Source organism: Hemiscyllium ocellatum, chromosome 11 (genome assembly GCF_020745735.1).
Source record: "Hemiscyllium ocellatum isolate sHemOce1 chromosome 11, sHemOce1.pat.X.cur, whole genome shotgun sequence".
Lineage (NCBI taxonomy): Eukaryota > Metazoa > Chordata > Chondrichthyes > Orectolobiformes > Hemiscylliidae > Hemiscyllium > Hemiscyllium ocellatum.
The window spans coordinates 18,616,935-18,644,449 of NC_083411.1; the positions used below are offsets into that span (position 1 = coordinate 18,616,935).

A 27,515-nucleotide genomic window follows, 5' to 3' on the forward strand; every position below is an offset into this window, starting at 1 on the left:
AAAAGTGTTTATTTCATGCACATAATATTTTCCTACTCATTGTGGTAAATGAGAATGGATGTCATTTCATTCATCCTGCAGGGTTGGTGATGTGAGGATAGGTCAGAACGCTGAAGTACTGTGGACATTTTAACTTAGTATCGAAATGTGTTTTCTTTAAAAATGACTTCCACAGACAAATGCAAACTTCAGATGTAATTTCAGAACACTCTGGCACAACTCTCTGTGTGACCAATCGAATGTCATGCCTTTAGAATGTCAGGGAATCTTCAAGCAGAGAGAGAGAGGGAGCAATGCTAATGTGAAAAATAATGCAAGGCTTGACTTTTTTCCCCACTGTCCCTCTGCAGAAAGCACCTTGTTGAAATCTTTTGTGTTTTTCCCTTAATAAACAAAAATGGGGTTAAAAACCGACTGGTAATGCTGGTCTGGGTAGGTTAGTGAAACAAATTAGGTTCGTGAACAAAGGTTCACGTTTACCAGTCTGGGTCTGAGTGCTAGTGTGTTGTGCAGGTCTCCATTGAAGAACCACCCACTGGTTATCGCGTGTTGCAGGTTTAAAAAAAAAGCCTTTTGCTCTGGTACTAGAACCAGCTAACAAGCCAGTCAAAAGAAAACAGGACAAAAACATTTCAACAAACCTGCAAAAGTCAAGAATTCCAGAATCAACTGTTTAGCCATAACTGTACCACTGTCTGCTCTTCACAAACACCAACCCAGAGAGACTGATCCATGTACCTTTTAGTTCTTTACTTTTGGTTTCACTTCTTATTTCAGTTCTTGTGTGTTGTGCTATTAATTCATTTCACTTTTATTAACTAATAAAACTCATTCTGCTGTTAACCTAAGAAACCCTGGTTAAATTGGCTTCCTTCAAAAACATAATTTGGTCTGGGAGAAAGGCGTCCACATGGGAGGAATGCTTTATAAATTAACCTTGTTATGACCAACTGAAGGAGCAGGTAATTAAAGAAGGGAAGCTGCTTAAATAATCCCCAGTTTCCTGGAAGAGTATCGCTCCAACAACACTCGAGCTTAACACCATCCGGATAAAGCAGCCTCTTGGCTGGCATCACAGCCACAAGCACCTATCTCTATCACTGCTCAGTAGCAGCAGTGTGTATCATCAACAAGGTGCACTACTGAAATTCACCGAAGATTCACAGACAGCACATTCCACGACCACTTCCATTTAGAAGGTCAAGAGTACCAGGTATGGATGACATGGTGGCTCAGTGGTTAGTGCCAAGAACCGGGTTTGATTCCAGCCTCTGGTGACAATCTGTGTAGCGTTTGCACATCCTCTGCATGGATTTTCACCATGTGTTCTGGTTTCCTCCTCCAGTTCAAAGATGTACAGGTTAGGTGAATTGACTGTGCTAAATTGCCCATTGTTTTCTGGGGTGTGTCGGTTATGTGCATTAATCAGAGACAAATATAGAGTAATAGGATAGGAGAATGGCTCTGGGTGGGTTATTCATTGGAGGGTTGGTGTGAATATGTTGGGCCTGTTTCCAGACTGTAGGGATTAAATGATATAGAAACACGATCACCTGCATGTTCCCCTGCAAGCCACTTCCCATCCTGACTTGGAAATATATCATTGTTCCTTCACTGTTGCTGGGTCAAAATCTTGAAATCTCTCCTTAATGGCATTGTGGATCACCCCACAGCATGTGTACTACAGTGGGTGAAGAAAGCAGCACACGACCACCTCAAGGGTAGCTAGGGATAGGCAATAAATGCTGGTGAGTCAGCAATGCCTATGTTCCATTAGTGAGGAAGAAAAATTTGCCTTCCCACCCCAATAATTTGGAAGCTTAACAGTTTGTGGTATCCTGCCTAGCACATTTTAATAAAAACTTGGGAAACCTTGCCTGGGACACAGGGGCAAGTTGGTCTCACTCTTCTCTCCAACTTTTCTCTTTTTTTTCTGCCCCCCTTTCTCCTCTCTTCCCCCCCGCCCCTTTTCTCCTCTCTCCCCTTTCTCTTTTGCCCTCCCCTCCCCTTTCTCTTCCCCTCCCCCCATATAAACGCTGCTGGTCCTACTGTGTTTCCTGCATTTTTTAATTTTTAAATTCGATCGTAATGTTTTTAGTTTTTATAATAATATTTTTTATATAGGTCATTTTTAACTTGCTATGAGCATTGATTTCTTTAAGATTATCTTGTCTCAGAGGTTTTTGGATTTAATTTGTGAAGGGTTCAAGTTGCTGTATTCTGGAGAGAATTGCTCCCATAACTTTGACCTTTTTTGTTCCTTTTTGGCTGAAAATATTTGGGTAGAATGCACTAAAAAATCCAAAATATTTAAGGCTATATAAAGTTTGGGCAGATGCTGTCTCTGATACATTATGGATACGTTTAATATGAAGCCTACACTCTTAATGCACCGTTTTCAAATCTCTCATACCCAACTCAACATGTGACCTTCAAGGATCTTGACTGACTGACCTTTAGAATTACAAGAGTTCTTGCATCAAGAGAATGGACTATTCTTATCATCTGGGTCACAGCCATAAGTGACCCTGGTTAATTCACCAAGCTGTCTTTGTGAGCCACGCTATGAGCTGTCTAATGGTGGTTATCTTCAAAGGGTTCACATGGAAGGTAGGCACGTTGTTGGACCATCATTGTTGCCCTCGGAGAGTGTACATACAATGATTATTGGATCTTTAAAACATCCCTCTTTTCTCACCTACTTTAAAAAATGTCCTCTTATGTAATTGCATCCCACTTTCCACACACTCCCAACCGGGATTATTCTCCTCCTCTCTCCCTCTCTCTGAAGACTTTGAAACCCAGAATGACTGGAGGCTAGCCGTTAACTGTGTGTTTTTTGGACTCCTGTCTCTTTTATGATTTGACTTTGCTGATGGCTGATCCTTGGAGCCTTGGCACTTTACCTAGGTTTCTTAATCATTCAAACAAAAATCAGATTTTTTTTCTAGCTGACTTTTGTACTGTAGAGCTGCTCAAACTGGCTCGGGTTATGGATAGCCAGTGAATAGGAATGGTGCAGAATGTTGCCAAGTTCCCTCAAGTTTCCCTGTTATTTTAACAGTGAATCTGCAAAGCTGACATCCTTTCCAAAGAGCAATTATCTCCTTGTGTGCAGTGAATGAAGTATCACAGTCAGTTGCTTACTCCAGAACAGTGTCCATTTCAAAAAGCAGGTCAAGCTTTGGATTTCTATAACTGTTCCAGTCAGTACATTTTTGTTCATTGAGGTCGCAATTTTTTTTAGCAATCTGAAGATTGGTGTCCAAATGTGTGTCCCTTTATACTGGGCTAGTAATCCAAAGTTGAGCGTGTAGTGTTGGAAAAGCACAGTCGGTCAGGCAGCCTCCAAGGAGCAGGAGAATTGACATTTCGGGTATAAGCTATCAGGATGAAGGACTTAAGTCCAAAACTTTAATTCTCCTGCTCCTCGGATGCTGCTTGACCTGCTGTGGTTTTCCAGCGCCGAACTTTTTCACTCTGATCTCCAGCATCTACAGTCCTTATTTTCTCCTAGTAATCCAGAGGTCCTGGCTAATGTGGGGACATTGGCTCAATATTCAAATCAGAGCCACTGATGGAATTTACATTCAGTGAGTGAATGTGGAATTGGAAAGTAGTCTCTGCATTAGTGACCATGAAATTGTGATCTCAAGAAGTAGTGAAGTTCTGAAGAAGAGTCATACCAGACTTGAAACATTAACTCTGTTTCTCTCTCCATGGATGCTGCCAGAACTCCTGAGTTTATCCAATGTTCCGTGCTTGATTCACATTTCCAGCATCTACAGTATTAATCTTGAATGAAACTAGGATTGATGGTTGTGAAAATCCATCTGATTCCCTAACGTCCTTTTTAAGGAAAGAACACTGCCAATCTTGCCCGGTATGGCCTCCAGATGACTCCAGAATCACAGTAATGTGGTTAATCTTAACTGCTGTCTGAAATGGCCAAGCAAGTTGCTCCATTCAAGGACAATTAGGGATGGGCAACAAATGCTGCCTTTGCCAACTAATCCAGTGTCCCATATTAGACTAAAAAACAGAGCTAAAATGTACGCAGCATTGGAACCGTGATCACTGGGACTGGAATACATGTAAAACATGCACCAATGTGAATTTGGATGGATGTGTTTAATGTTTAGAGAGTAGGACCTTCTTTCTGGAATAATCCAGATACAACCACCACCCCCTCATTTCCCCCCCCTGCTCCCGTCAAAATAAAGGTTTAATGTAGGCATTAAGGAAATGTCTGGTTTTAAGAGCAGTGTGATGCAACGATTTTGAATTTTAACAAATTCCAGTTCTACTGGACTCTTGTAGAAGTATTGTATTTCTGGAAATTATTTCAAATCAATTTGGCGCTTGCAGTTACTAACAGTGAAACTCTAGCATACACAGGGGTACCTGCTTGTTGGAAATTGTGCAGGTTTCCACGGGAATACTGACATTTGATTATTCTTGTTTGCGGTTGGAGTCAAAGTTAATTAACCTTTCGACATCACAGCAGCTGGACTTGCATCCAGTAAATGCATGGGCAAAGTGTTAATTTCTGTGGTCTGTTCCATAATGAATTGACTCACTCGTGGAATACTCTCAGAAGAGGGGTAAAGGTCAGACCAAATTGATTTGGGTATTGCTGAAAAAGGACAAGGTTTGCTGTAGCTTTTCTTTAACTTGTCAGGATAGTTTGCGAGAATTATGAAAGTAAACAGATATAACATTTTATTCCTCATGAGAAGAGTACTAAATGGATTCCACTTGTCAACCAATCAGGACTCTTCTCATGCAGGATAAGATGTTTTCCTTTCCTTTCCTTTCTGTAATTCTTGCAAATTGCCCAAATGACTGCAAAACAAAACACTTCAGCAAACACTGTCCTTTTTCAGCAGTTACCCAAGTTCTATATGACCTAATTTGCTATTAATGTATCCAGTGAAAAAAACAACAGGAGGAATTCTACACACATTAGCTCCAAGATATCACCTGTGGAGGGTTGTATGAATAAATGACTGGTTTAAGACCCGCTATGTTCATGATTTATGTGACTGCTCTTCATCATCCAACAATGAGAACATGAAAGAATTGAGAGCCTCTGAGATGTTTTCCTGAACTGATCCTAGTTCAGTTTCACTGGGATGGGAATTTATTGAGTTAATTAGTTTATCAATGAGGCTGCAACTGAAACCAGTGCACTTCCTACGCTTCTGGCTTTCATGGTAACAAACCTGTGTCAACCATTTGCATTGTGAGGTTTATTCAGGTAGTCCTGTTCATTTGGAAATGTTGCCGTATTCCGTACAAGTGTAGAGGTCATGGATCATTTACATAATTTGAAAGGTATTTTTGGAATATTTTCCAATCTGATTATGGAAATGTAAATTAGTAGGGTAGAGGAATGGTCTGGGTGAGATACTCTTTGGCAGATTGGTGTGGACTCGTTGGGCCAAATAGCCTGTTTCAAAACTGTAAGGATTTTATGATCTTTGATTATCCTTTTTCTCTAGCTTAATATATTTTACATCTCTCTGGGTGTGAGGAGGGAATAAAAATTTGGTTGAGTAATTGGGCGTTAACTGAATGCCAGAAATGATCAAATGCTATAAAATTCTTCCTCTTTATTGGAATGTTTTGCTGGATGGCTGTGGGGAAAAATGTGGATATATGCACATGTGATTACAGTAGGGTTTGGATAATAGCATTTAATGAGGAATTTCTCACTCTGCAGTAATATGGGTTATCCTCTTGTACCTGTTTTGTAGAGCGCTTGAAGATGAAAACAGTCAACAGATGGAAACATCTTTACAAATATAACAATCTCTTGTTTTGCAGACTATGTGGAAGAAGAAAACGATGATGGCAGTGGCACCAATAGTCCAGAGACGGGTGGCGGGACCTCCCAATCAAGCCCTGTACCTCTGCGGCGAAATACTAGATCAAGTTTCGGCAGCCAGAAGGTGGCAGAAACCGAATCTCCTCTTCGGCAGGCCACAGGTAACCAGAATTGGCGGCCATTCTCGGAGGCGGAAGTAGGGAAACCCGCACTGAAAATGAAAGATGGAGGTTTGAAGCCAGCTCCGAAGTCTGTAAATGGGGTGCCACAAACTGATCAGACCACTGCCAATGTCTCTCGAGTATCATCCTTTCGCACAAAGCTTTCCACCAAGATGTTTTACACTGAAGATGGTAAATGCACTTGATATCGTATAGAATACTAATTGGCATGGAATACTAACATTGTTCTTAACATACTAGAACAATTTTCTTTTAACCTTCCCCAGGTCTGACTGATTCTTTCCACAATTCTAACTTGAATTGAGGTCCATCAAATTCAATTTGATTCTATGAAGGGGTTTCAGTGGATTATTTTTATTCATTTGTGGGATGTGGGCATTGCTGGCTGGGCCAGCATTTATTTCCTGTTGCTGCGTTGCCCTTGAGAAGGTGGTGGTGAACTGCCGCGTTAAACCACTGTCATCCATGTGCTGAAAGTAGACCCACAATGCTGTTAGGGAAGGAATTCCAGGAAATTCCAGCATAGTCCCACATGAGGGTAGTGAGTGGTTTGGAGGGCAGCATTTCAGATGTTGCTGTTTCCCTGTACTGTTACCCTTGTCCTTCTAGATGGAAGTAGTCATGGGATTGGAAGGTACTGTCCAGGGAGCCTTGGTGAACATCTGCAGTGGGGTATCTTTTACACACTGCTGATACTGACCATCAGTGATGTAGGGAGTGAATGTCTGTGAATATGGTAATAGTCAAGTGGGCTGCTTTGTCCTATATAGTGTTGGACTTCGAGTGCTATTGGAGCTGCAGTCACACAGGAATACTCCATCACACTCTCGATTTGTGTCTTGTGGACAGTGGATAGGCTTTGTTGTGTCAGAAGCTAAGTTACCCATTGCAAGATTCGTAATCTCTGACCTGCTTTTGTGGCCACTGCATTTAGATGGCTAATTCAGATCAGTTATAATCAATGGTATTCCCAGGATATTAATAGTGAGGGAATTCGATGATGGTAATGTCATCAGATGTTAAGAGTTGGTTAGATTCTCTCTTGTTGGAAATGTTCATTGCCTGGAACAAGTGTGGCACAAATGTTACTTGCCACTTTTCAACCAAGGCCTGGACAATGCAGTTGGACATGGACTGCTTCAGTATCTGAGCAGTCATGACTGGTGCTTAACGTTTTGCAATTATCAGTGAAAATCTCCACTTCAGATCCTATGATGGATGGTAGGCCATTGATGAAGCATCTGGAGATGGTTAACACAAGATACTACCTTGAAGAGCTTCTAAGTGGTATCCTGGAGCTGGAAGATTAACCTCCAACAACTATGTCTACCTTTCTTTGTGCTAGGTATGACTTCAATCAGAAGAGAATTTTTTTCCTAATTTCCATTGTCACCAGTTTTGCCAGGGCTCCTTGATGCCATAGTAAGTCAAATGTGGCCTAACATCAAGGGCTGTGAATCTCTCTCCTTTTTTGTTTCAGTAGATACCCTTCTTTTCTCTTAATTTCATCAACCAAAATCAATGGCACAAGTTTAGAAATTGGCTAACGACATCTTTGTATATATTTAAGAAAAGAAAGAGGATTACTGCTAACTGAAAGGTGTCTAGAACTATGTTGGCCCCCCAAGCCATATGAATACATTTGAAATCCTGATATATAGCTAATTGCACACACAAAAATGACATGAAATACCTCTGCTGGCATGAGATCTCTCCCTTTCTCCCAGTTTTTGAATGCGTAGATGTGTTTTTGGTAAAATCCATAGTTGAGCTTGCAAATATCTTCTGTGTGATTCATGTATTTGGTTGTCAGCTAATATAAGCATTATGCAGGTGAAAATACATCATATAGGAATGCTAAGAATGTATGGAGTGGAGGGCTGACTTTGAGGATACCCTCCGTTGTGTTGTGTGGGACTATCACGGTGTTGAATAGGATAGATTTTCAACAGGCCAGCAACTCCTAACTGGTTATCCATGAGAGATACCCTGTGAGATATCTGCAGCAACAGAATTATATTCAACATCAATATATGTGAGGAGCTGCAAAATCAACCCTGGTTTGATGAAGTGTGCACAAGGGCATATCAGGAGCAAGAATATCTGAAATTGAGATGTCAACCTGATAACACTATGATACAGGACTACTTGTGTGCTAAGTAGCTAAAGCAGCAAGTTCTAGACAGAATCTGGTTTCCAGCATCTGCAGTCATTGTTTTTACCTCATTGATTTTAACCCTACTGCGAATCATCTTGCAAGGATGCCTGCCATGAAGAAGTTTTCCTCCTCTCTCTACAAGAATCTCAGGGAGTCCCTCTCCCACTACACCACACTTCAGGTTCACTGCCTTTATCCTGATGAAGGGCTTTTGCCCAAAATGTTGATTTCACTGCACTTTGGATGCTGCCTGAACTGCTGTGCTCTTCCAGCACCTGAGCTGAGCGATCCTGCAACTAGTGGGTCAGATTTCAGCTCTACAGTCTTGCCATATCCAGTTGTGAATGGTAGTTGACAATTAACCAACTCTCTCTAGATGATTATGCTCAACATGCACCCTCATCCTCAGTAATAGGAAAGCCCAGTCCAGCAGTACAAAAGCCCAGGTTGAAGCATATTCACCTGCCTGCTCACTAATGCTCAGTTTGGGTTCTGTCAGAGCCACTCAGCTCCTGACCTCATTACAACCTTGGTGCAAACATGGACAGAAGAGCCAAACTCCAGGAGTAGGGTGTTCAGAGAAGATATTAAACTCAAAATGGTAACTCTACTCTCTCGCTGTCTTCCGGGGAAGATGAGCCATTGGTTGGAGTCATACCTGGCACAGGATGTGGTTGTTGGAAATGAGCCATCTGTCCCAGAACATCTCTGCAGCAGTTCCTGAAGGTTGTCTCTTCAGCTGAATCAGTTGCTTCATCAGTAAGCTTCCCCCATCATAAGGTCAGAAGTGAGAATGTTCACCAATGACTGCACAGTGTTCAGCACCATTAGCAACCTCTGAGGGAAGCAGTCCATGTCCAAATGTCGCAAGACCTGGACAATACCCAGGCTTGAGTCACACTGCACACTTTGCAATAATAGAATCTAATAATTACCCCTCGACATTCTGTGGTATTATATCACTGAATCCTCCATTGTCAACATCCTGGTGTTATCACCGATTAGATTTGGACCAGCCATATAAATAACATGATTACAAGATCAACCATGTTGGAGATCAGGAATTCTGTGGCAAGTTATTCCATTCCTTGATTCTCAAAGCCAATCTGCCATCTGTTAACCACAAGTCAGTGATGAGATATAATGCTCTGCATTTGCTTGGTGAGTGCAGCTCAATTAATATTCAAGAAGCATGTCATCGTGCAGGATTTGTTTAATCTGTCTCCTTATTCATCATTTCCAACATTTTCATTCCTTCCAGGACAAGCGTACAGTAGTGAGGCAACAGTGTGTCTCACATACACGATGTCCCACAGCAATTGCCATGGGTTCCTCTGAGAGAGACAGCACCTGGAAGGGCCAGGGGAACAGATATGTGGGGACACTGGCAGTTACAAGTTCAGCTCAATCCACTCCCCACCTTGACTTGAAACTACATCACTGTTCTTTCACTACTGCTTAGTCAAGATCATGGAACCTCCTTCCTTCCTCAGGCAGTGTGACTGTCCCTGAACCACATGGTCTGCCTTGGTTCAAGAAGACCACTCACCACCACTAACTTGAGAGCAACAAGGGACAAACTCTAAATGCTGGCCAGGCAGTGTTGCTCATGTCCCATAAATACCACTTACTTCCTTTTGGGGAAAAAAAAGGAATATTCAAGGACAGCAAAATAAGGATCACAGCCACTAACAGAGAGGATATGTCATGACAAAAACTCATCTGCAGTCTGAGTGGAGCACTCGTTGGGTCTGAGTGGAGAATGCAGATGATGGGTGGGTCAGCATCTGTAAGTCCATAATCTGCGTAGTAAAGTATTATCCATAACTGCTGGACAGAATCCTAGAAACAGCATTGTGAGACTGATTCTACTTATGTTAAAACTTTGAAAGGAAGAAGAATACAAAGCCCTGTATCGATGGCACTAGATATTGAAGTAAACATATCCGCAAAATAATTTACTTGCACGATCGTTTTCCACCAGGATTCATTTCCAAGAGTAAAACAGTGTTGCTGTAGTCCAAGCTGTGGCTCATTTTACAATTTTTTTATTGGAGAAAACTAACCAAAGTGTTTAAAAAGAGCTCTGTCTTTATCACTGGGAGATTGATTTAGATTGTACACGGCAACTTCAATAAGGGCTACACGCTCAAAGCCAGCAGTTCAACTCTTTACAATTCCGATTTTATTGCTTTTGATTTTTTTTTAAACCTTACTGTATGACTGATTCCAGTAAGTCTGACAGCAACCTCTCTACATAATGTATAAACTGTGACCTGAGTCATTCTCTACTGGCACAGTGGAAAGCCCTCTGCATGGGCATTTGGTTCAAACAAATTAGTTTTAAGATTTGCCAGCTTAGGATTTCTAGTTCCCATTTCAGATCCAAGACCCAAAAGCACAAAATAAATTAAGCGCAAAACCTCTTTGTGCTCAAGTCATGACCTGAGAGGTTTGCCAGTAATTCATCAAATGAGCCCAGAGAAGATGCAAAAGATGGGATTCCAGTAACAAGGCATTATTAAAAATGTAGGGGCAAACCTTGTGTTGAGCAGGTTGGGTTTGTTGCTTAGCCATTTGAATAGCAGCTGGCACAACAGCTGGTACACATCGTACAATCGCTATGGTCACAGACACCCTCTTCAAGTCACATTTCTGTCAAGCCTTTGGATTAGGCTGCAAATGCATTTCTGTGATAGTAACACTCTTAGAAATGTAGACAGTAGTAACAGGAGTCGGCCATATGATCTTTTTGAACCTGCTCTGGCATTCAATATGATCATGGGTGATCATCCTACTCGGTACTCTGTTCCTATTTTCACTTCATATGCATTGATCTGTTTAGCCCTCAGATGTTTATCTACTTCCTTCTTGAAAATATTCAACATTTTGACCTCAACCATTTTCCATGGCAGAGAATTCACAGGCTCACCACTCACTCGCTCACCACTCACTCACTCACCAAATTGCTCCTCATCTCAGTCCTGAATGGCTATTTCATTTCCTTAGACTGTGGTCTGTGGGTATGGACTCCCTAGCCATTAGTCACTCAGTTAATTTCACAACCAATTTCAGACTGTCACATTACCTGTATGCTTAGTTGCAGCTCCATATGTGGACGGCATGGAGGCACGGTGTTTAACACTGCTGCCTCGCAGCGTCAGAGACCCCAGGTTCAATTCCCACCTCAGGCGACTGACTGTGTGCAGCTTGCGCATTCTCCCAGCGTCTGCTCTGGTTTCCCCCCACGGTCCAAAAATGTGCAGGTTAGGGGAATTGGCCATGCTAAATTGCCCATAGTGTTAGGTGAAGGGGTAAATGTAGGGGAATGGGCCTGGGTGGGTTGTGTTTCAGTGGGTCAGTTTGGACTTGTTGGGCTGAAGGGCCTGTTTCCACACTATGTAAATTAATCTAATCTAATCTAATCTAATCTAATTTCTGCAGCTTCATCCAGGCCCATCTGATACTTACAGAACTTGCTCCTAACTGTTCATGGAATTCCAGGAGGTATTGTACCCTGAACAATTATAGAGTTGATATCTCAACCCAATCTACTCCCACCTGCCAGCACCCAGACCATATCCCTCCAAACCCTTCCTATTCATATACCCATCCTACTGCCTCTTAAATGTTGCAATTTACCAGCCTCCACCACTTCCCCAGGCAGCTCATTCCACCCTCTGCATGAAAACATTGCCCGTAGGTCTTTTTTTATATCTTTCCCCTCTCACTCTATACCTATGCCCGTTTTGCCTCCCCGACCCCAGGGAAAAGACTTTGTCTATTTACCCGATCCATGCCCCTCATAATTTTGTAAACCTCTATAAAGTCACCCCTCAGCCTCCGACGCTCCAGGGAAAACAGCCCCAGCCTGTTCAGCCTCTCCATATAGCTCAAATCCTTCAACCCTGGCAATATCCTTATAAATCTTTTCTGAACCATTTCAAGTTTCACAACATCTTTCCAATAGGAAGGAGACCAGAATTGCATGTAACATTCCAATAGTGGGCTAACTGATGTCCTGTACAGCCGCAACATGACCTCCCAACTCCTGTACTCAATATTCTGACCAATAAAGGAAGGTATACCAAATGCCGCCTTCACTATCCTATCGACCTGCGACTCCACTTTCAAGGAGCTATGAACGTGTACTCTGAGGTCTCTTTGTTCAGCAACACCCCCTAGGACCTTAACATTAAGTGTATAAGTCCTGCTAAGATTTGCTTTCCCAAAATGCAGCACCTCTCAGTCTTAAGTACAAGTCCAAAGCTACATGACAATGGGTGCTTGCCACTATGATATCTTGAAATTTGTTTTTAATGTTACTGAAAAGTTTTAAAAGAACGCTTTCCTTAAAATATACCTCTTTTAAACAAAACCTACACCAGGGAAAGCAGACAGGCATTAAAGTATGTATGATATTTCCATCTTGTTGTTGAAAGCAGTTATAACCATTATAGATCAGGAATTATAAAGCATACAGATCTGTTTTTTTCTGAGGTGCAACATTGAGAACTAGGAAGACCCAATTGTTCAACTTGTGGCAACTTTTTTGTCAAAGAGCTTTGCGTTTGGAGTCCAAGCTCCTTCAAAATGAGTCAGCATGCTCAGAGAAGAAAAGGAAGCAAATCTTGCACTGCAGATCCCATTACCTCGTGGAACATTCTGCCCCGTCAACTTCAAGATCCGGCAGCTGGGCATGAGCTGTTCACTCCCGTGAAGACCATCAGAAGAAAGTCATGAGTGGACGTCATCCTCGAATTGAGTCAGTTGAAGAAGTCAGAAGAATCTGAGAGTTAATCATTGCTTTGATTAAGCTAAACTTGATTTGGCGGTGATAGGGGAGCTATGAAGGAATACAGTGAGCAGTAACCTGTATTAGAAAGTAAATGTTTATCAATCTGATGAGACGCAGTACCCACACTGGTCATGTAACCTATTGATCATCAACTATAACCTTGCTTGGAAACTTGGCTGAGACAGCAGAGTTGATGTGGGACAATGGTATCTCCTAGAAACCATTCTAAATGGTAGTAAATTTGTATTTGGAAAGGGACACATTAACCATCTACTTAACAAAGCTTCATAATTAACTAAACCGTAACTGCTGAGAATGTGGCTTAGCAATTCTTTCCCTGGGTTAACTGTAATTGTGCAGATGGGGTAATGGCTTAAGAAAACAGATTTAAGTGTGGACAGAAGGTGATTCCAAGAGAACATCTGTAGCTTTATGTTCTCCTGCTCCTCAGATGCTGTCTGACCTGCTGCGCTTTTCCAGCACCATCTCGACTCTGATCTCCAGCATCTGCAGTTCTTACTTTCATCCTGTTTCCCAGAACATGTTTCTCTGATCATGTCAGCAGTAATTGCACAGTGGTTCGATGTCATTTGTCAGTGTGCAATAACTTTTTACTTTTCTTCTTTCTCAGGTGATTATAGTAACGTTAATGTACAGCGAGCTCACCAGGAGAAAACTTCCTCTGGCCTGCAGCGACCTCCCATGAGACCACCAGATCCTCCGTGTCGAGATAAAGTTGCTCCACTGCTGAAAGCAGAGCAGTCCACTAGCACGGAAGATACTTCATCTTCTGTGTAAAACATCCTTATTTAAATTGTGCTTTTGTTTCTCCTCTTTGCCTACCCTTGCCAATCGTCTAACATTATCTTGTCAATGGCTTGCAATGGAGTTTAGCTTCACAAGCAAACACCCTTGCTTTTTGTCATAAAGACTCACAGTCCCAGTGAATCCCTAGTCCATCCGTCCTTTCTGTCTCTCTGTCTCCCTCTCTCCCCCGTCTCTCTCTCCTGCCTCTCTCTCTCTCTCCTGCCTCTCTCTCTCTCCTGCCTCTCTCTCTCTCTCTCCTGCCCCCCCCTCTCTCTCTCTCTCTCTCTCTCCTGCCCCTCTCTCTTTCTCTCCTGCCTCTCTCTCTCTCTCTCTCTCTCTCTCTTTCTCTCTCTCTCTCTCTCTCTCTGCCCCTCTCTCTTTCTCTCCTGCCTCTCTCTCTCTCTCCTGCCTCTCTCTCTCTCTCTCTCTCTCTCTCCTGTCTCTCTCTCTCTCTCTCTCTCTCTCCCCCCCCCTCTCTCCCCCCCCCCTCTCTCCCCTCCATCTCTCTCTCTCCTGCCTCTCTCTCTCTGTCTCTCTCTCTGTGTCTCTCTCTCTCTCCCCCCCGACTCAGGGGGTCTCACCTAAAGCGAGAAGCAGCTGCCAAACATGAATTGGTTGCTGGATAACCAGTCCTTCTGTGGGTGGGCTCCTGATTGATTGCTAACTCTGGATGGCTGGGGGCCATAACTCCCCACAGTTCAGCATCTCATCCAGTCCTACTGGCTGAGGTATTGAATAAGCTTTTTATTATGCCTTAGTATACCAAGCGAATAGTAATTACATTGATCCATTTCTCACAATTCTGGAGTTTCTTATCACTTTTGTGGAATTAAATCTCCTTTTCCTATCTCTTTATTTCTTTAACACCAAATCACCAATTGTTATCTTAAAGACCTTTCTGCCAAAGAAAGGCTCCCATGATTTTTAAATTAACTCCAACAAATGTATTCTGAGGACAAATTCACTTCAGAATCCAGGAAATGAGAAAAGCAAACATTGGGAAACAAGGCAAAATGAAGCAAATTAATCCACATTGAGGGACCTCCTGGTTTCTGAGAGTTGGCAGTAGTGAGGGAAATAATTGATAAACTCTTCAGATTTGGCATCTATTTTCCACTGTGCTTGTGAAATTCTGTGCATTTACAGTTGAATTGCAAGTCGACCGTCAGTTTGTTGAATGGTAGAAGAGGGTCAGAGGCCAAAATGGCCCTTTGCTGTTCACATAGGAGATTTCCTTGTCTCTTTTTTTTTCAGAAAAAAAGGTACATAAAAGATAGAGAAATATCATGAGATGCATGTGATTGTGCATTGGTTTCAACCCCCCCCCCCCAAGCCACCTTCTCTTTAAACCACAAAATGTGGCACAGAAAGACTTAAACAGAAAATAGTTTTATAAAGAAAAATAGTTAACTAATATCACAGAACTGTTTACAATCTAATTCCTTTGAATACGGGTCCATTTGCCAATGAGTTGCATTGAAAGTATTCCTAAATTAAACTAAGACCTCATTTTACAGAAAGTTGCAGTTTTAACATTTGCAGCGTGAACTTGGCATGAAAGTACTGTGCTGATTCTTGTCTGAACATTGGTTATTTATACTTTTCGTAGAAAATTATTTGTCATGCTCGATCTCAGGTTTAGTACAAATACAGTTTTCAACATTGACAGTTGAATGTAAAGATATTTCTCCCGTGTCGAAGTTTAGTTTTGGTTAAAGCTGTGCATTCAGAAAAGGTTGGGTGAGTGCCATCGTTTTAATAAGCAGATTGAACTGGCAATAGTCAGAATCTGTACCAGTTACAAGTTTAAAACTTCCAACAACACTCTGCTAGTCTGTCCATGCTAGGTTGGTGGATGTAACCTCAGGCAATCCATTTGCATCAGTTTTGCCAACAGTCTTCTGAATCTGTGTAACTTTGATTACATCTTTGGCCAGTTTTTATGTTTTTTTGTGACTGGAATGGAATTTTGATGCAAATTGTTCACTTTCTTTCAAGTCTACGTGGACTTCAACTTCTGTTTCTGCCATTCTGCTGCTGGCCTTTAGGAGATGCCAAGATAATATCCCAAATCAACATTGGCCTCATCCTGAAGTGATGTTGCTGTAGATTCTCCTGCTGATTGCAATTAAAACCTAAATAGGGCTGAGTCTTATTTTGTGCCATTTTCATCTTAGTCTTACACTTTTAATGAATCAAATGGTGTAATGAAAGACCTTTTTTTTACTGTTTAATTGCCATCCATCTATTGGCTTGAATCTAGCAGTGATGAAGCTTAAGAACCGTTGTTAATTTAATTTATTCATAGCTGTCACAACCAAATGGATGTTCTGGGTTTATATGAACACCAGATGTGAAGAAATAAGCTTCCACGGATGCTGATTTAAGCATTTCTTGTATTTCTCTCAATGAGGTTTATCATTTCTCAATGTAGTTGGCGTGTGGTCCTTCACTGTGTCACGCACAACATGAAAGTACTATTTAACACAATAGAATGTGGACTGAAATTCATTCCAATTCATTTCATATAGTTCCCTAATTAACAGATTTTCATCAAATATATTTGAGCTGAATTGGAACTCTGATACCCAAGTGAAAGGTCAGTGTCAATCAACTCACTACTTCACCAAATCCTTTTTTTTTCCCTTTCTTCTCATCTCACCACCTCTCCTGCCTCCACCTTCTCTCTCTTCTGAAACTGGTGATTGGTGTTAGGGTATGTTTGGGCTGGTGTCTATCCTGAATGAGCTGAATTGCTATATAATAAAAAATGGCTATGGCATCCACGCTGGACCCTTTCACAAGTGGTATCCACCTCTGCATGCATTAGCTTAATGTGCAAGAGAAATGTGGGGCTGATTGTAGCTTCCCTTCCCTTCCCTTATGTTGTGACCTGTACACACTCTGGTCTGCCTCTGCTTCTTTTTGCTTAGGGCAGGTAACTCGCATTTGGTGCCTTTTGATTGTGCTTGCCATTTAACATCTGGAATTAAATTATCCTTGAGCACGTTGTGTTGATCTTGTAATTTTTTTTTGCTTTTGGGTTTTGAATTTCAGTCTAAATGGGTCAACAAAATTAAAACCATTTCTTTGAAAGAAATTGCAGACTGCTCTTTTTCTTTGGCCCACACACTGCCTTTACTAGCAGTTTCTGGGTAAGCAACAACCCTGGCTCCTGGGCAGGCAACATGATGCCAACTCATAGTAACGTCTATAAACCTCTTCTCCAGAATTGTGACAACTATGACAAAATTCTGTGCTTTTTAATGAACGTGATTATTTCTTGAGCTGTTTCGACGGGTAAACCTTTTTTTTGATTTGCATGCTAAAGAAGACATCCATTTCACTTACACCACCAAAAGAAATAACTTTATAGCTATTAACAACCTCACGAGCTAGAGTGCAGTTCTAGCAGACAGTCACTGGAACACCGAGTTATAAACTTTCCTGTTGGATTTATGATAGCTCACCTTTTGCAAGGGAATTCATAGACTGTGCTGTTTTAATTTATAGGGTTGCTTCCAGAGCCAAGTTTTTCGAAAATGCTGCTAGGAAAACAGGCGGGTAAGAGACAATAATTACTATTGATGTCTTTCCATGAGCCATGGGTATGCCCTTTTATTAAAAAACCCGGTGAAAAACTCTTTGGTTCTCAAAAGAGTTTTCTTCTTAATAACCTGCAGGAAATTTTTAAAATGTAATTCATTAATGCCCTAAGGAGGAATGAGTTTTACCAAGAATATTTAAATGGTAGAATTTCCGAACAACGCTCAGAGCGACTTGAGCTGAGGTTCTGACAGAATCAGATTTTCTATTTAATATATCTCGGCGTAAAACGTTGGCCATTGGGTTTGCACGCTTTCATTTTAAATGCTTGCATCAAGTTTAGGAAATTTCCTGTTTCCACCATGCCTGGATTTCCAATGAAAGGTGTTTTGGTATTGCCTGGTCAGAAAGTGGAAGGAAGACTAACTGTGCTGCCAAGTTATTGATCTTGCTTCCACTGTCTTGTGGTTGCAGTCCACAGAGATCTTTATAAGAGGCTGGTTGGTTCCTGCTAAATTTGAAATATGTATACACGATTCAGGATGTGTAGTACTTTGTTAAACAAAAACCACAATGAATTTCATCAGAATTTCAGTCAATGTACCTCTTCTAGAAGACACTCTGAAACCTCAGTACACGCTAAAGCAAGATTACCCTCCTGATCCTCTTGCTGGAGGTGTGGGGACTGATCAGGTGAGCCCTTCAGGAACTCCCTCTTTTTGAAATGGGAGTATTGGCAGCATCTCACTTCACAGTGAGAGTGCATTTACAGTTGTAATTTGGTAGGATAGGTGCTGACAGCCATCTGCATTGACTGCCAGTGCATTTGTAGTTCCTGAGGAAGGGTCAATGGACCCAAAACATTGGCTCTGATTTCTCTCCACTGATGCTGCCAGACTTGCTGAGCTTTTTCAGCAATTTCTATTTTTTTTCGTTGCATAGTAACAAAAGGGGCATTTGAAAAACCTGGCATCACGTTTAATGCTAGGGGAAAGTTCCAAAGCTGTGAAATCGAAGTTGAGTTTGCTGTTTTCATTGGGCACTGAGATTTCTGCAGGTGCAGAATTGTTTTGGGAATTACTTTCATTGGACAATTCTTTGAGTAAAACATGCACAGGTATAATGTACATTTAATACTCTCAGTTTCCCCTTCAAGTGGGGAAGAAAACCCCATTGGAGAAAGCTTTGGTAAGTGTATAAAACCTAAACAAAGGATTGGATTATAATCTACAGAGTTATTGCTGCAAAGGACGGTGTGGACTTTTGACTGTTTTGAGCACCACAACATAAACGAACAATCCTAGCCAGAGCATATGCCTTTCACATTGAGCCTTGCAGGAATAAATGAAGATGGTTGTCTGCTGTATGTCAAATGTCTGTAGTGGCTGCATCTCTGGTGTGTCAACACAAGCCTCATGGAGCTGCACTTGGGGGAGGTAAGTAAGGAATTGGGAGGGGGGGGGGTGGGAAATAAATAACGTGTGCCCAGTACAGGGAGGAAAAGAAAAGACATGCCTTCCACAGCCACCAAATGATTCCAATTGCTTTATAGCCGTTGAAGCACTTTCCAAACTGCAGTGATGTTGGAAAAACAGCATCCAATTTGCTCTCAGCAGGGTCCACAACCAGCAATGTGATAACAATCAGAGAATTTGTTCTTGTGATGTTGATTGCATGATGAATATTGACCATAACGCTGCTGCTCTTCACTGCCATGAGACTGCATGCATCCAACTGAGGGGTCAGACAAGGCCCAGACTTCACCCCTCCTCCAAAGGAAAGCTCAATCACAGAGTGAAGCGATGGAGTGTCAGCCTGGATTCTTGTGCTGATGCCCTGGAGTGGGACTTGAACCCTGAGTCCCCTGAATCAGAGGCAAGATTGCCACCTATGACATGTTAGGCAGAAGTGGGTACTGCAGATGCTGGAGATTAGAGTCAAGATTAGAGTGGTGCTAGAAAAGCACAGTAGATCAGGCAGCATCCGAGGCTTCTGATGAAGGGATTTTGCCTGAAACATTGATTTTCCTGCTCTCCGGATGCTGTCTGACCTGCTGTGTGTGCCCAGCACCATTCTATCCTATGACGTATTGACTGCTATGTCACTCATCATGGTTTTGTTAAAAATTATTTTTTTATTTTCACATTGACAGTGTGTTTAGAATTCGAACAGTCCAATTCAGAGTGCATAGGCAATTCTAACCAGAGGAAACATGTTTATGACAATTGGCTAAACAAAATCGAGAGGGAAATATTACTTTTTAAGCATGAGTTTTATGATCTGGAATACATTGCCTGAGGGAGTGATGGAAGCAGATCAAATAGAAATTGAAAAATAAATTAAATACTCAAAGCAAAAATCCTGCAGGGCTTTGTGAAAGAGGAGAGAGTCAGAATAATTCAAACTCTTTCAGAAATCTGAGGGCTCAAAGAATTGATTAGCCTCCTATATTTGTATGATGGCATGAAATAAGGCGGGATAAATACGGGGAGGTGATCAATGAATGCAGCCTTTCCCATTGAAAGGCTACGTATAGTATTAAAAGATTTACATTTTGCAGTTTATATATTATAAATGCAATTTGAAGTGTTGGAATGTGTACCCATCTTTTTCACGTTTGGGAATTGGGTTTTCAATCCACAGGGATTGATGGGATGAGAGTTCAGTGTGAAACTTTGAAATGCTTATATTCAAGAGACTTGGGTACACTTGTAGAAGTTTCACTTGTGAAACTTCTTGGCCTTTGTAGTAAGGATATTGGAATTAAATATTCATATTATAATTGTAGGGTGTTTTGATGGTGACACACCTGGAGTACTCCATCCATGTTTAAGAATATACTTCCTTTGGCAGTGCAGCAGCAGAGGTTCACTAGATCAGTTCCTAGGAGGTTGTCCTCTGAGAAAGTGTGTAAATCAGGCTGATACTGTGGAGTTTAGGTGAATGAGACATGATCTCATTCAATTATTATAAAAGATTCTGAAGGGGCTTGACCAGGTTAATGGGTCACCAGTTGACTGGGTTAAAGGTACCACACAGAAGGTTGCTGCACAAGATAAAGATGCATGGTGTTATGGGTAATGTATCAGTATGGATGGAAGATTGCTTTCTATTAGTTAACCAAAGAGTGGGAATACATTGGATGTTTTTCTGGTTGGTGGTCAGTGGCTATTGGTATGCCTCAGGGATCAGTATTGGGACTGCAATTGTTTATAATTTACATCGATGATTTAGATTTGGGGACCAAGTGCAGTGTGTCAAGGTTCACAGATGACACTAAAATGAGTGGTAGAGCAAAGTGTGCAGAGGATACTGAAAGCCTACAGAAGGTTATAGGTAGGTTAAATGAGTGGGCAAGGGTCTGGTAGGTGGAGTACGATGTTGGTAAATGTGAGGTCATCCATTTTGGTAGGAATAACAGCAAAATGGACCATTATTTAAACAGTGAAAAATTGCTGCATGCTGCTGTGCAGAGGGACCTGGGTGTCCTTGTGTCTGAATCACAGGATGGTTTGCAGGTGCACCAGGAATTAAGGCAAATAGAAAATTGTCCTTCATTGCTAGAGGGATGGAATTTAAAAGATAGGAAGGTTATGCTGCAGCTGTATAGGCCTACTGATGAGTCTACACCTGGAATACTCTGTAAAATTTGGTCTTTTTACTTGAGAAAGGATGTACTGACACTGGAGGGGGTGAGGAGGAAGTACATTAGGTTGATTTCAGAATTGAGAAGAGGAAAGATTGAGTAGACTGAGATTGTACTTGAATTTAGAAGAGTGAGGGGAGTTCTTAGAGAAACATAAAATTATGGCGGGCATAGATAAGGTAGAAGTAGTTGGTGAAACTATAACCGGGGGCATAACCTCAAAATAAGGGGGAGCAGATTTAGGACTGAGTTGAGGAGGAACTTCTTCACCCAAAGGGAATCTGTGGAATTCCCTGCCCAGTGAAGCAGTTGAGGCCACCTCACTGAATATTTTTTAAGGCAAAGATAGATTTTTGAATAGTAAAGGAATTGATGGTTATGGTGAACAGTCAAGTAAGTGGAGCTGAGTCCGTGTAAAGATCAGCCACGATCTTATTGAATGGCGGAGCAGGCTCGATGGGCTAAATGGCCTACTCCTCCTGTTTCTTATGTTCCTCAGGTTGGTTAACGTGAATGGTGTATATTCTTCAAGCTTGAGTTATAGTATGGGAGGTGATGGCCTAGTGGTATAATCAATAGCGTATAAATCCAGACACCCAGGTAATGTTCTGGGAATGTGGGTTTGAATCCCACTGTGGCAGATGGTGGAATTTGAATCGAATAAATGTCTGGAATTTAGAGTCTAATGATGACAATGAAACTTGGTGATTGTCTGGGAAACCCATCTGGCTCACTAATGTCCTTACCTGGTCTGGCTTACGGGATGCCAGACCAACAGCAGTGTGGGTGACTTTTAACTGCCCTCTGGGCATTTAGGGATAGGTAATAAATGCTGGCCTGCCCTGAGATGCCCTCATCCCGTGAATGAATAAAGACATACAAGCAGAGGGAGTCTGTCCCATCTCTTGCCTGACATGTGCCTCTAAGGTGATAGGCTTGGGGGATTCAGAAGGTGACATTGTGGCCACAGAATTCCCAGCCTTTGATCTGCTCTTCTGGTTTAGCATTTAGTTGGCTGGTGCAGCTCAGTTTCTGGTAATCACAAGACATTGAGAGTCAGAGATTCATATGGTACTGACGTTAAGTGTCAAGGGGAGATGGTTAGATACTCTTGTCTTAGGAAAGATCATTTTCTGAGCTTCATGCTTATCAGCTCAAGCCTAAATGTTGTCTAGGATTTGCTGAATTTGGACTTGGACTGCTTTGGTATCTGAGGAGTTGCCAATGGTGCTGAACATTATGCAATCATCAGTGAACAGTCCCACTCTGGCCTGGTGTTGGAGGGATCAGTGAAGCAGCTGAAGATGGTGGCATGTAGGATACTCACGAAAAACTGGGGGTGTTGCCCTGAGGCTAAGATAATTGAACTCTGTTAATTGCAACCCTCTTTGTGCTAGGTATGACATTGAAGCCATTGGGATTGAAAGAGTTAATGTTGCTAAGGCAGCTTGGTGTCACAGTCTGTCAAATACTGGCCTGATGACAAGGTCAGTCACTTTCACCTCGCAGGCAGTTGGTATAATGTCCATATTTGTACCAAGAATGTAATGAGATAGAGCACACACTGAGGGCAAAATTTAATGTGAATTAATTTAGGTTGGAAGTTGGCAGACAGGAGTCTGTTCTCCTTCCTGTCTCTGATAGGAATGAGAAGCCTCATTGACGGCCTATCATCTGACTGCCAGTTGAAGTCCTCTCATTCCCACTGCCGCTGAGTAGAGGAGGGATGGCAACTGTGCAATAGAAACCCAAAACACACACCCTGTCGCAGTTGTATGCAGGCTTCTGGTGTTGGAGGAGGAGTGAGCCCTTGTCAGGTAGTCTCTGCTTGATCGAGGGACCGAGCATCAGGAAAGGGATGAGGTGGAATCATAGAGAAAAATGCCCCCTGCCTGTGCTAAAACTCCTCCCTCTGTCGCACTCCACCTCAGCACCTCTTACTCAGTTATGGCCTGTGTTTCTCTGGCTGCCTCTAGTGGGTATACTGCCAGCTAATGCCAGTAATGCAGTTGCCAGCCTCGCAGTAATTGGCAGATCTTCAAGAGACAGGAATCCTGCCTCTGAGATCCTTCATCCCAGGGGCGGCTTGCTGTTGGCCAATTAAAACACTTAAAGTAGCTTGCCCTCCTGTAAGAAGGGGATGTGGGAATCTTTCCAGCTCCCCAACCAGCCGATAACACCCCAACATTCTGCATTAAATACAGCTCTGATCACTGGTGAATGGGATTGCTGATGACACCCTTCTGAAGAAAGGTCACTGGACCTGAAATGTTAACTCTGCTTTCCTTCCACAGATGCTGTCAGACCTGCTGAGGTTTTCCAGCAATTTGTTTTTGTTCCCTCTTTGCAGGTGACCAGGAGATAGTTTATTCTGGCAATTTACTATCATGCTTTATCTGGATAGGACATACCTGGGAAATTTTCCACATTGCCATGTGGATGCCACTGTTGTAGCTGCTCTGGACTGGCTTGACTCTGGGCAAGACTTTAGGAGTATGGGCTGGCAGTTGTCAGGGCCAGTTTCAATGTCCAGTTCCTTCAGCTGTCTCTCTCTCTCATTCCACGTAGAGTAAATTGAAACGGATGAAGATTGGCATCTGATTATGCTGGTGCCCTCAGGGTCTGAAATCCACTCAGCACTTCTGGCTGACTGTTTATTTGCAAATGCCCCAGTCTTATTTTTTTTCACTGATACGCTGGGTTCCCCTATTGTTATTGATCTGGGTGCATGTTGGGCCTAATCCTCCAGTTAGTTGTTTAATTGTCTAATATTATTCATGACCGAATACTGCTGGCTGCAGTGTTTTGAGTCTACCTGTTGGCTGTGGGAATGCGTGTGATCCTGTGTAGTAGCTTTACCAAGTTGACACCACCTCTTCAGTTCTACACAGTGCTGCTGTTGGCATACTCTCCTCATTGAACCAGGGTAGGTCGCTTGCATTTATTGGTATTTGCATATGCTGGGCCATGAGGTTCCAGATGGTGTCTGAATACAATGCTTCTGATGATGGCCCACTGTACCTCGTAGCTGCTAGATCAGTCTGAATCATTCTTGATGCTTTGTACATCGTGTGGTTGTGATCTTGAATGAGATGAAGGGAGCTTTCCATTGACTTTCAAAAGCACCAAAATGGGCGAGTATCCCACTGAGACAGCAGTGCTAACAGTGGGTGGCACGGTGGCACAAGTGGGTGGCACGGTGGCACAGTGGTTAGCACTGCTGTCTCACAGTGCCAGAGACCCGGGTTCAATTCCCGCCTCAGGCGACTGACTCTGGAGTTTGCACGTTCTCCCCGTGTCTGCGTGGGTTTCCTCCGGGCACTCCGGTTTCCTCCCACAGTCCAAAGATGTGCGGGTCAGGTGAATTGGCCATGCTAAATTGCCCATAGTGTTAGGTAAGGGGTAAATGTAGGGGTACGGGTGGGTTGCGCTTCGGCGGGTCGGTGTGGACTTGTTGGGCCGAAGTGCCTGTTTCCACACTGTAAGTAATCTGATCTAATCTAATATTAGTTCAGGGGTTTGAACACTGTCAGCCATGCAGGGAAATCAGAGTCTCAGCATGCTAGCCAGGTAAGGGATGAGGAGCTGAATGTCATGCAGCTCACCATCCATCTTGAGCTTTTCTGTCCTATTTGAGGCTATTTCTTGGAATAAGACAAGGATTAAGTGATAAAAGTGGGAGGTAGGGCTGTTGTTTTGCTGCTACTGGGGTGTCCCAAGCGAAGGAGTGGACAGCGCAGAGAGCCTGTAGGGTTAGTGGCTTCTGGGTTTGGGGTTTGAGTGCCAGAGGGAAGATATTGCAGGTGAGAGTGAGTGGTAGTGTATGTATCCTGGCAGGAGCGAAGAAGGTCATTGACATCTCTACAATCCTGCAGACAGCTGAGACTGTGAACCTGGGTGCCAACCTCGCTCCAGACCGGCATGGTCAGATGTTGTGGTCTGTACAGCTGGTCCTAAGGGAACACTATGTTCCACCTCTGTGTAACCCTGGTCAGTAGAACCTCCTGGATCCTGCTCCCAAGATGTGGCATTGCTTTTTTTCACTTTGTTTCCACTATGCTACATCCAGGGTATACATCAGGAAATCAGGTAGGCCGAGCGGTGGCAGGTGGAGTTTAATTTGGATAAATGTGAGGTGCTGCATTATGGTAGGGCAATCAAGGTAGGACTTATACCTTTAATGGTAAGGTCCTGGGAAGTGCTGTTGAGCAAAGAGACCTTGGCATACAGGTTCATAATTCCTTGAACGTGGAATCACAGGTAGATAGGATAGTGAAGAAGGTGTTTTGTATACTTTCCTTGATTGGTTAGAGTATTGTGTATAGTAGTTGGGAGGTCATGTTTTTAGATTACTTAGTGTGGAAACAGGCCCTTCGGCCCAACAAGCCCACACCGACCCGCCGAAGCGCAACCCACCCCTACATATACCCCTTACCTAACACTACGGGCAATTTAGCATGGCCAATTCACCTGACCCGCACATCTTTGGACTGTGGGAGGAAACCGAAGCACCCGGAGGAAACCCACGCAGACACGGGGAGAACGTGCAAACTCCACACAGTCAGTCGCCTGAGGTGGGAATTGAACCCAGGTCCCTGGCGCTGTGAGGCAGCAGTGCTAACCACTGTGCCACCGTGCCGCCCTGTTGTGCCACCATGCCGCCCTGTTCTGGCTGGAGAAGACATTGGTTAGGCCACTTTTGAAATGTTATGTTCAATTCTCATCTCCCTGTTTATAGGAAAGATGTTCTGAAATTTGAATGCATTCAGAGAAGATTTACAAGGATGTTGCCAGGATTGGAGTATTTGAGCTTTCAGAAGAAGAATAGACTTCACTATTTTCCCTGGAGTTTTTGAGGCTGCGGGATGACCTTTATAGAAATTTATAAAATTATGAGCGTGGATAGAATGACTAGGCCAGGTCTTTTCCTGAGTGTAGTGGAGTCCAAAACTAGAGGATGCCGGTTTAAGGTGAGAGGGGAAAGATTGAAAAGGGACCTAAGGGATAACGTTTTCATGCAGAGGATGATGAATGTAAGGAATAAGCTGCCAGAGGAAGTGGTGAAGGTTGGTACAATTACAGCATTTAAAAGACATCTGAATGGCTATATGAATAGGAAACATTTAGAGACCCAAAAGACCAAATGCTGGCAAATGGGACGAGATTAATTTAGGGTATCTGGTCAGCATGGACAAGTTGAACATAAGGGTTTGTTTCCATTCTGTACAGCTCAATGACTCTAACTGTGCAGGGCAGCTCCAGACTAATGGTACTTATCTGGGTGCACAGCAGGCTTTTAAAGCTGGCATTGGGTGCAAGGCATGCTGGGGAGTTCCGAGGTCTCCTTCAAGTTGTCCCTGGAGAGTGTATGGCAAGATGGGGCTGGAACTGGACCTGAGAGATGCCACTGGGATGAAACAGATCATTATTGAGGAGAGTTTGGTAAGATACTGTAAGAAAATTTGCTACGTTTTGTGGTGAACACCCCTCCCCAAACAAATGTCACACTTAGCCGAAGTCATGTAAGGTTGTCAGTTTGCTCACTGAGCTGGTGGGTTTGTTCTCCAGACATTTTGCCACCATGTTAGGTAACATCAGTGAGTCTCCTGTGAAGCGCAGGTGTCTGGTCCGACTTGTAATTTATGGGTCTTGGTTTGTTGTGGTTGGTGATATCATTTCCGGTTCTGTTTCTGAGAGGTTGGTAAATGGGGCCCAAATCTATATTCTTGTTAATGGAGTTTCAGTTTTAATGCCAGGCCTCTATAAATCCTTGTGTGCCTTTTTTTTTGGCCTGTTCCAGGATGGGTGCATTGTCTCAGTCACACTGGTGTCCCTCTTCGTCTGTGTGTATGGATACTAGTGATAGTTGGTCATGTCTTTCGGTGGCTAGTTGGTGCTCATGTATCCTGTCAGCTAGTTTCCTGCTGGTTTGTCCAATGGAATGTTTGGTGCAGTCCTTGCAGGGTATTTTGTGTATTACATTAGTTCTGCTGACAGAGTCCTTTAAATGTGTCTGGAGTTGTATTAGTGTGATAGTAAATTTATGGGTTACCATGATGCTTAGGAGCTGGAGTAGCCTGGCGGTCATCTCTGAAATGTTTTTGTGTGGTAGGGTGACTATAGTCTCTGGGTATGTTGTCTTCCTGTTTAGGTCTGGTGTATAGGAATCGGTGGACTGCGCTTATCGGGTTACCGTTATTCCTGAATATGTTGCATAGCTGTTTCTCCTCAGCTAATGCCCTGCAAGGATGCATCAAATGTTACTTTGGACAAATGGGCAGGAAACTAGCCCCCAGGATACATGAGCTCAACCAAGCCATCAGAAGACATGACCAACTATTACTGGTATCCATACACACAGATGAGAGATGCCAATTTGACTGGGTCAATGCATCCATTGTGGGACAGATCAAAGACACATGCGGGAATACCTGGAGGCCTGGCATTCCAACCAGAACTCTATTAACAAACATAGATTTTGACCCCATTTACTAACCATTCAGAAATAGAACTGGAAATGATATCACCCACCACAACAAACTGAGACA

At 42.8% G+C, this 27,515-nt stretch overlaps 1 protein-coding gene across 2 annotated transcripts in view; it reads left to right on the plus strand.

Annotated features, from left to right (window-relative positions):
• Positions 1-27,515, plus strand: part of LOC132820375 (oligophrenin-1-like) — a 210,197-nt gene that overhangs the window by 159,338 nt on the left and 23,344 nt on the right. The window contains exons 20-22 of one of the 2 annotated variants that reach the window (XM_060832441.1): positions 5,830-6,183; positions 13,600-13,762; positions 17,289-17,339. In XM_060832441.1, coding sequence (XP_060688424.1) covers positions 5,830-6,183; positions 13,600-13,762; positions 17,289-17,339 — 568 coding nt within the window. The remainder of the gene's footprint in view (positions 1-5,829; positions 6,184-13,599; positions 13,763-17,288; positions 17,340-27,515) is intronic. The other variant, XM_060832442.1, reaches the window with a different exon arrangement.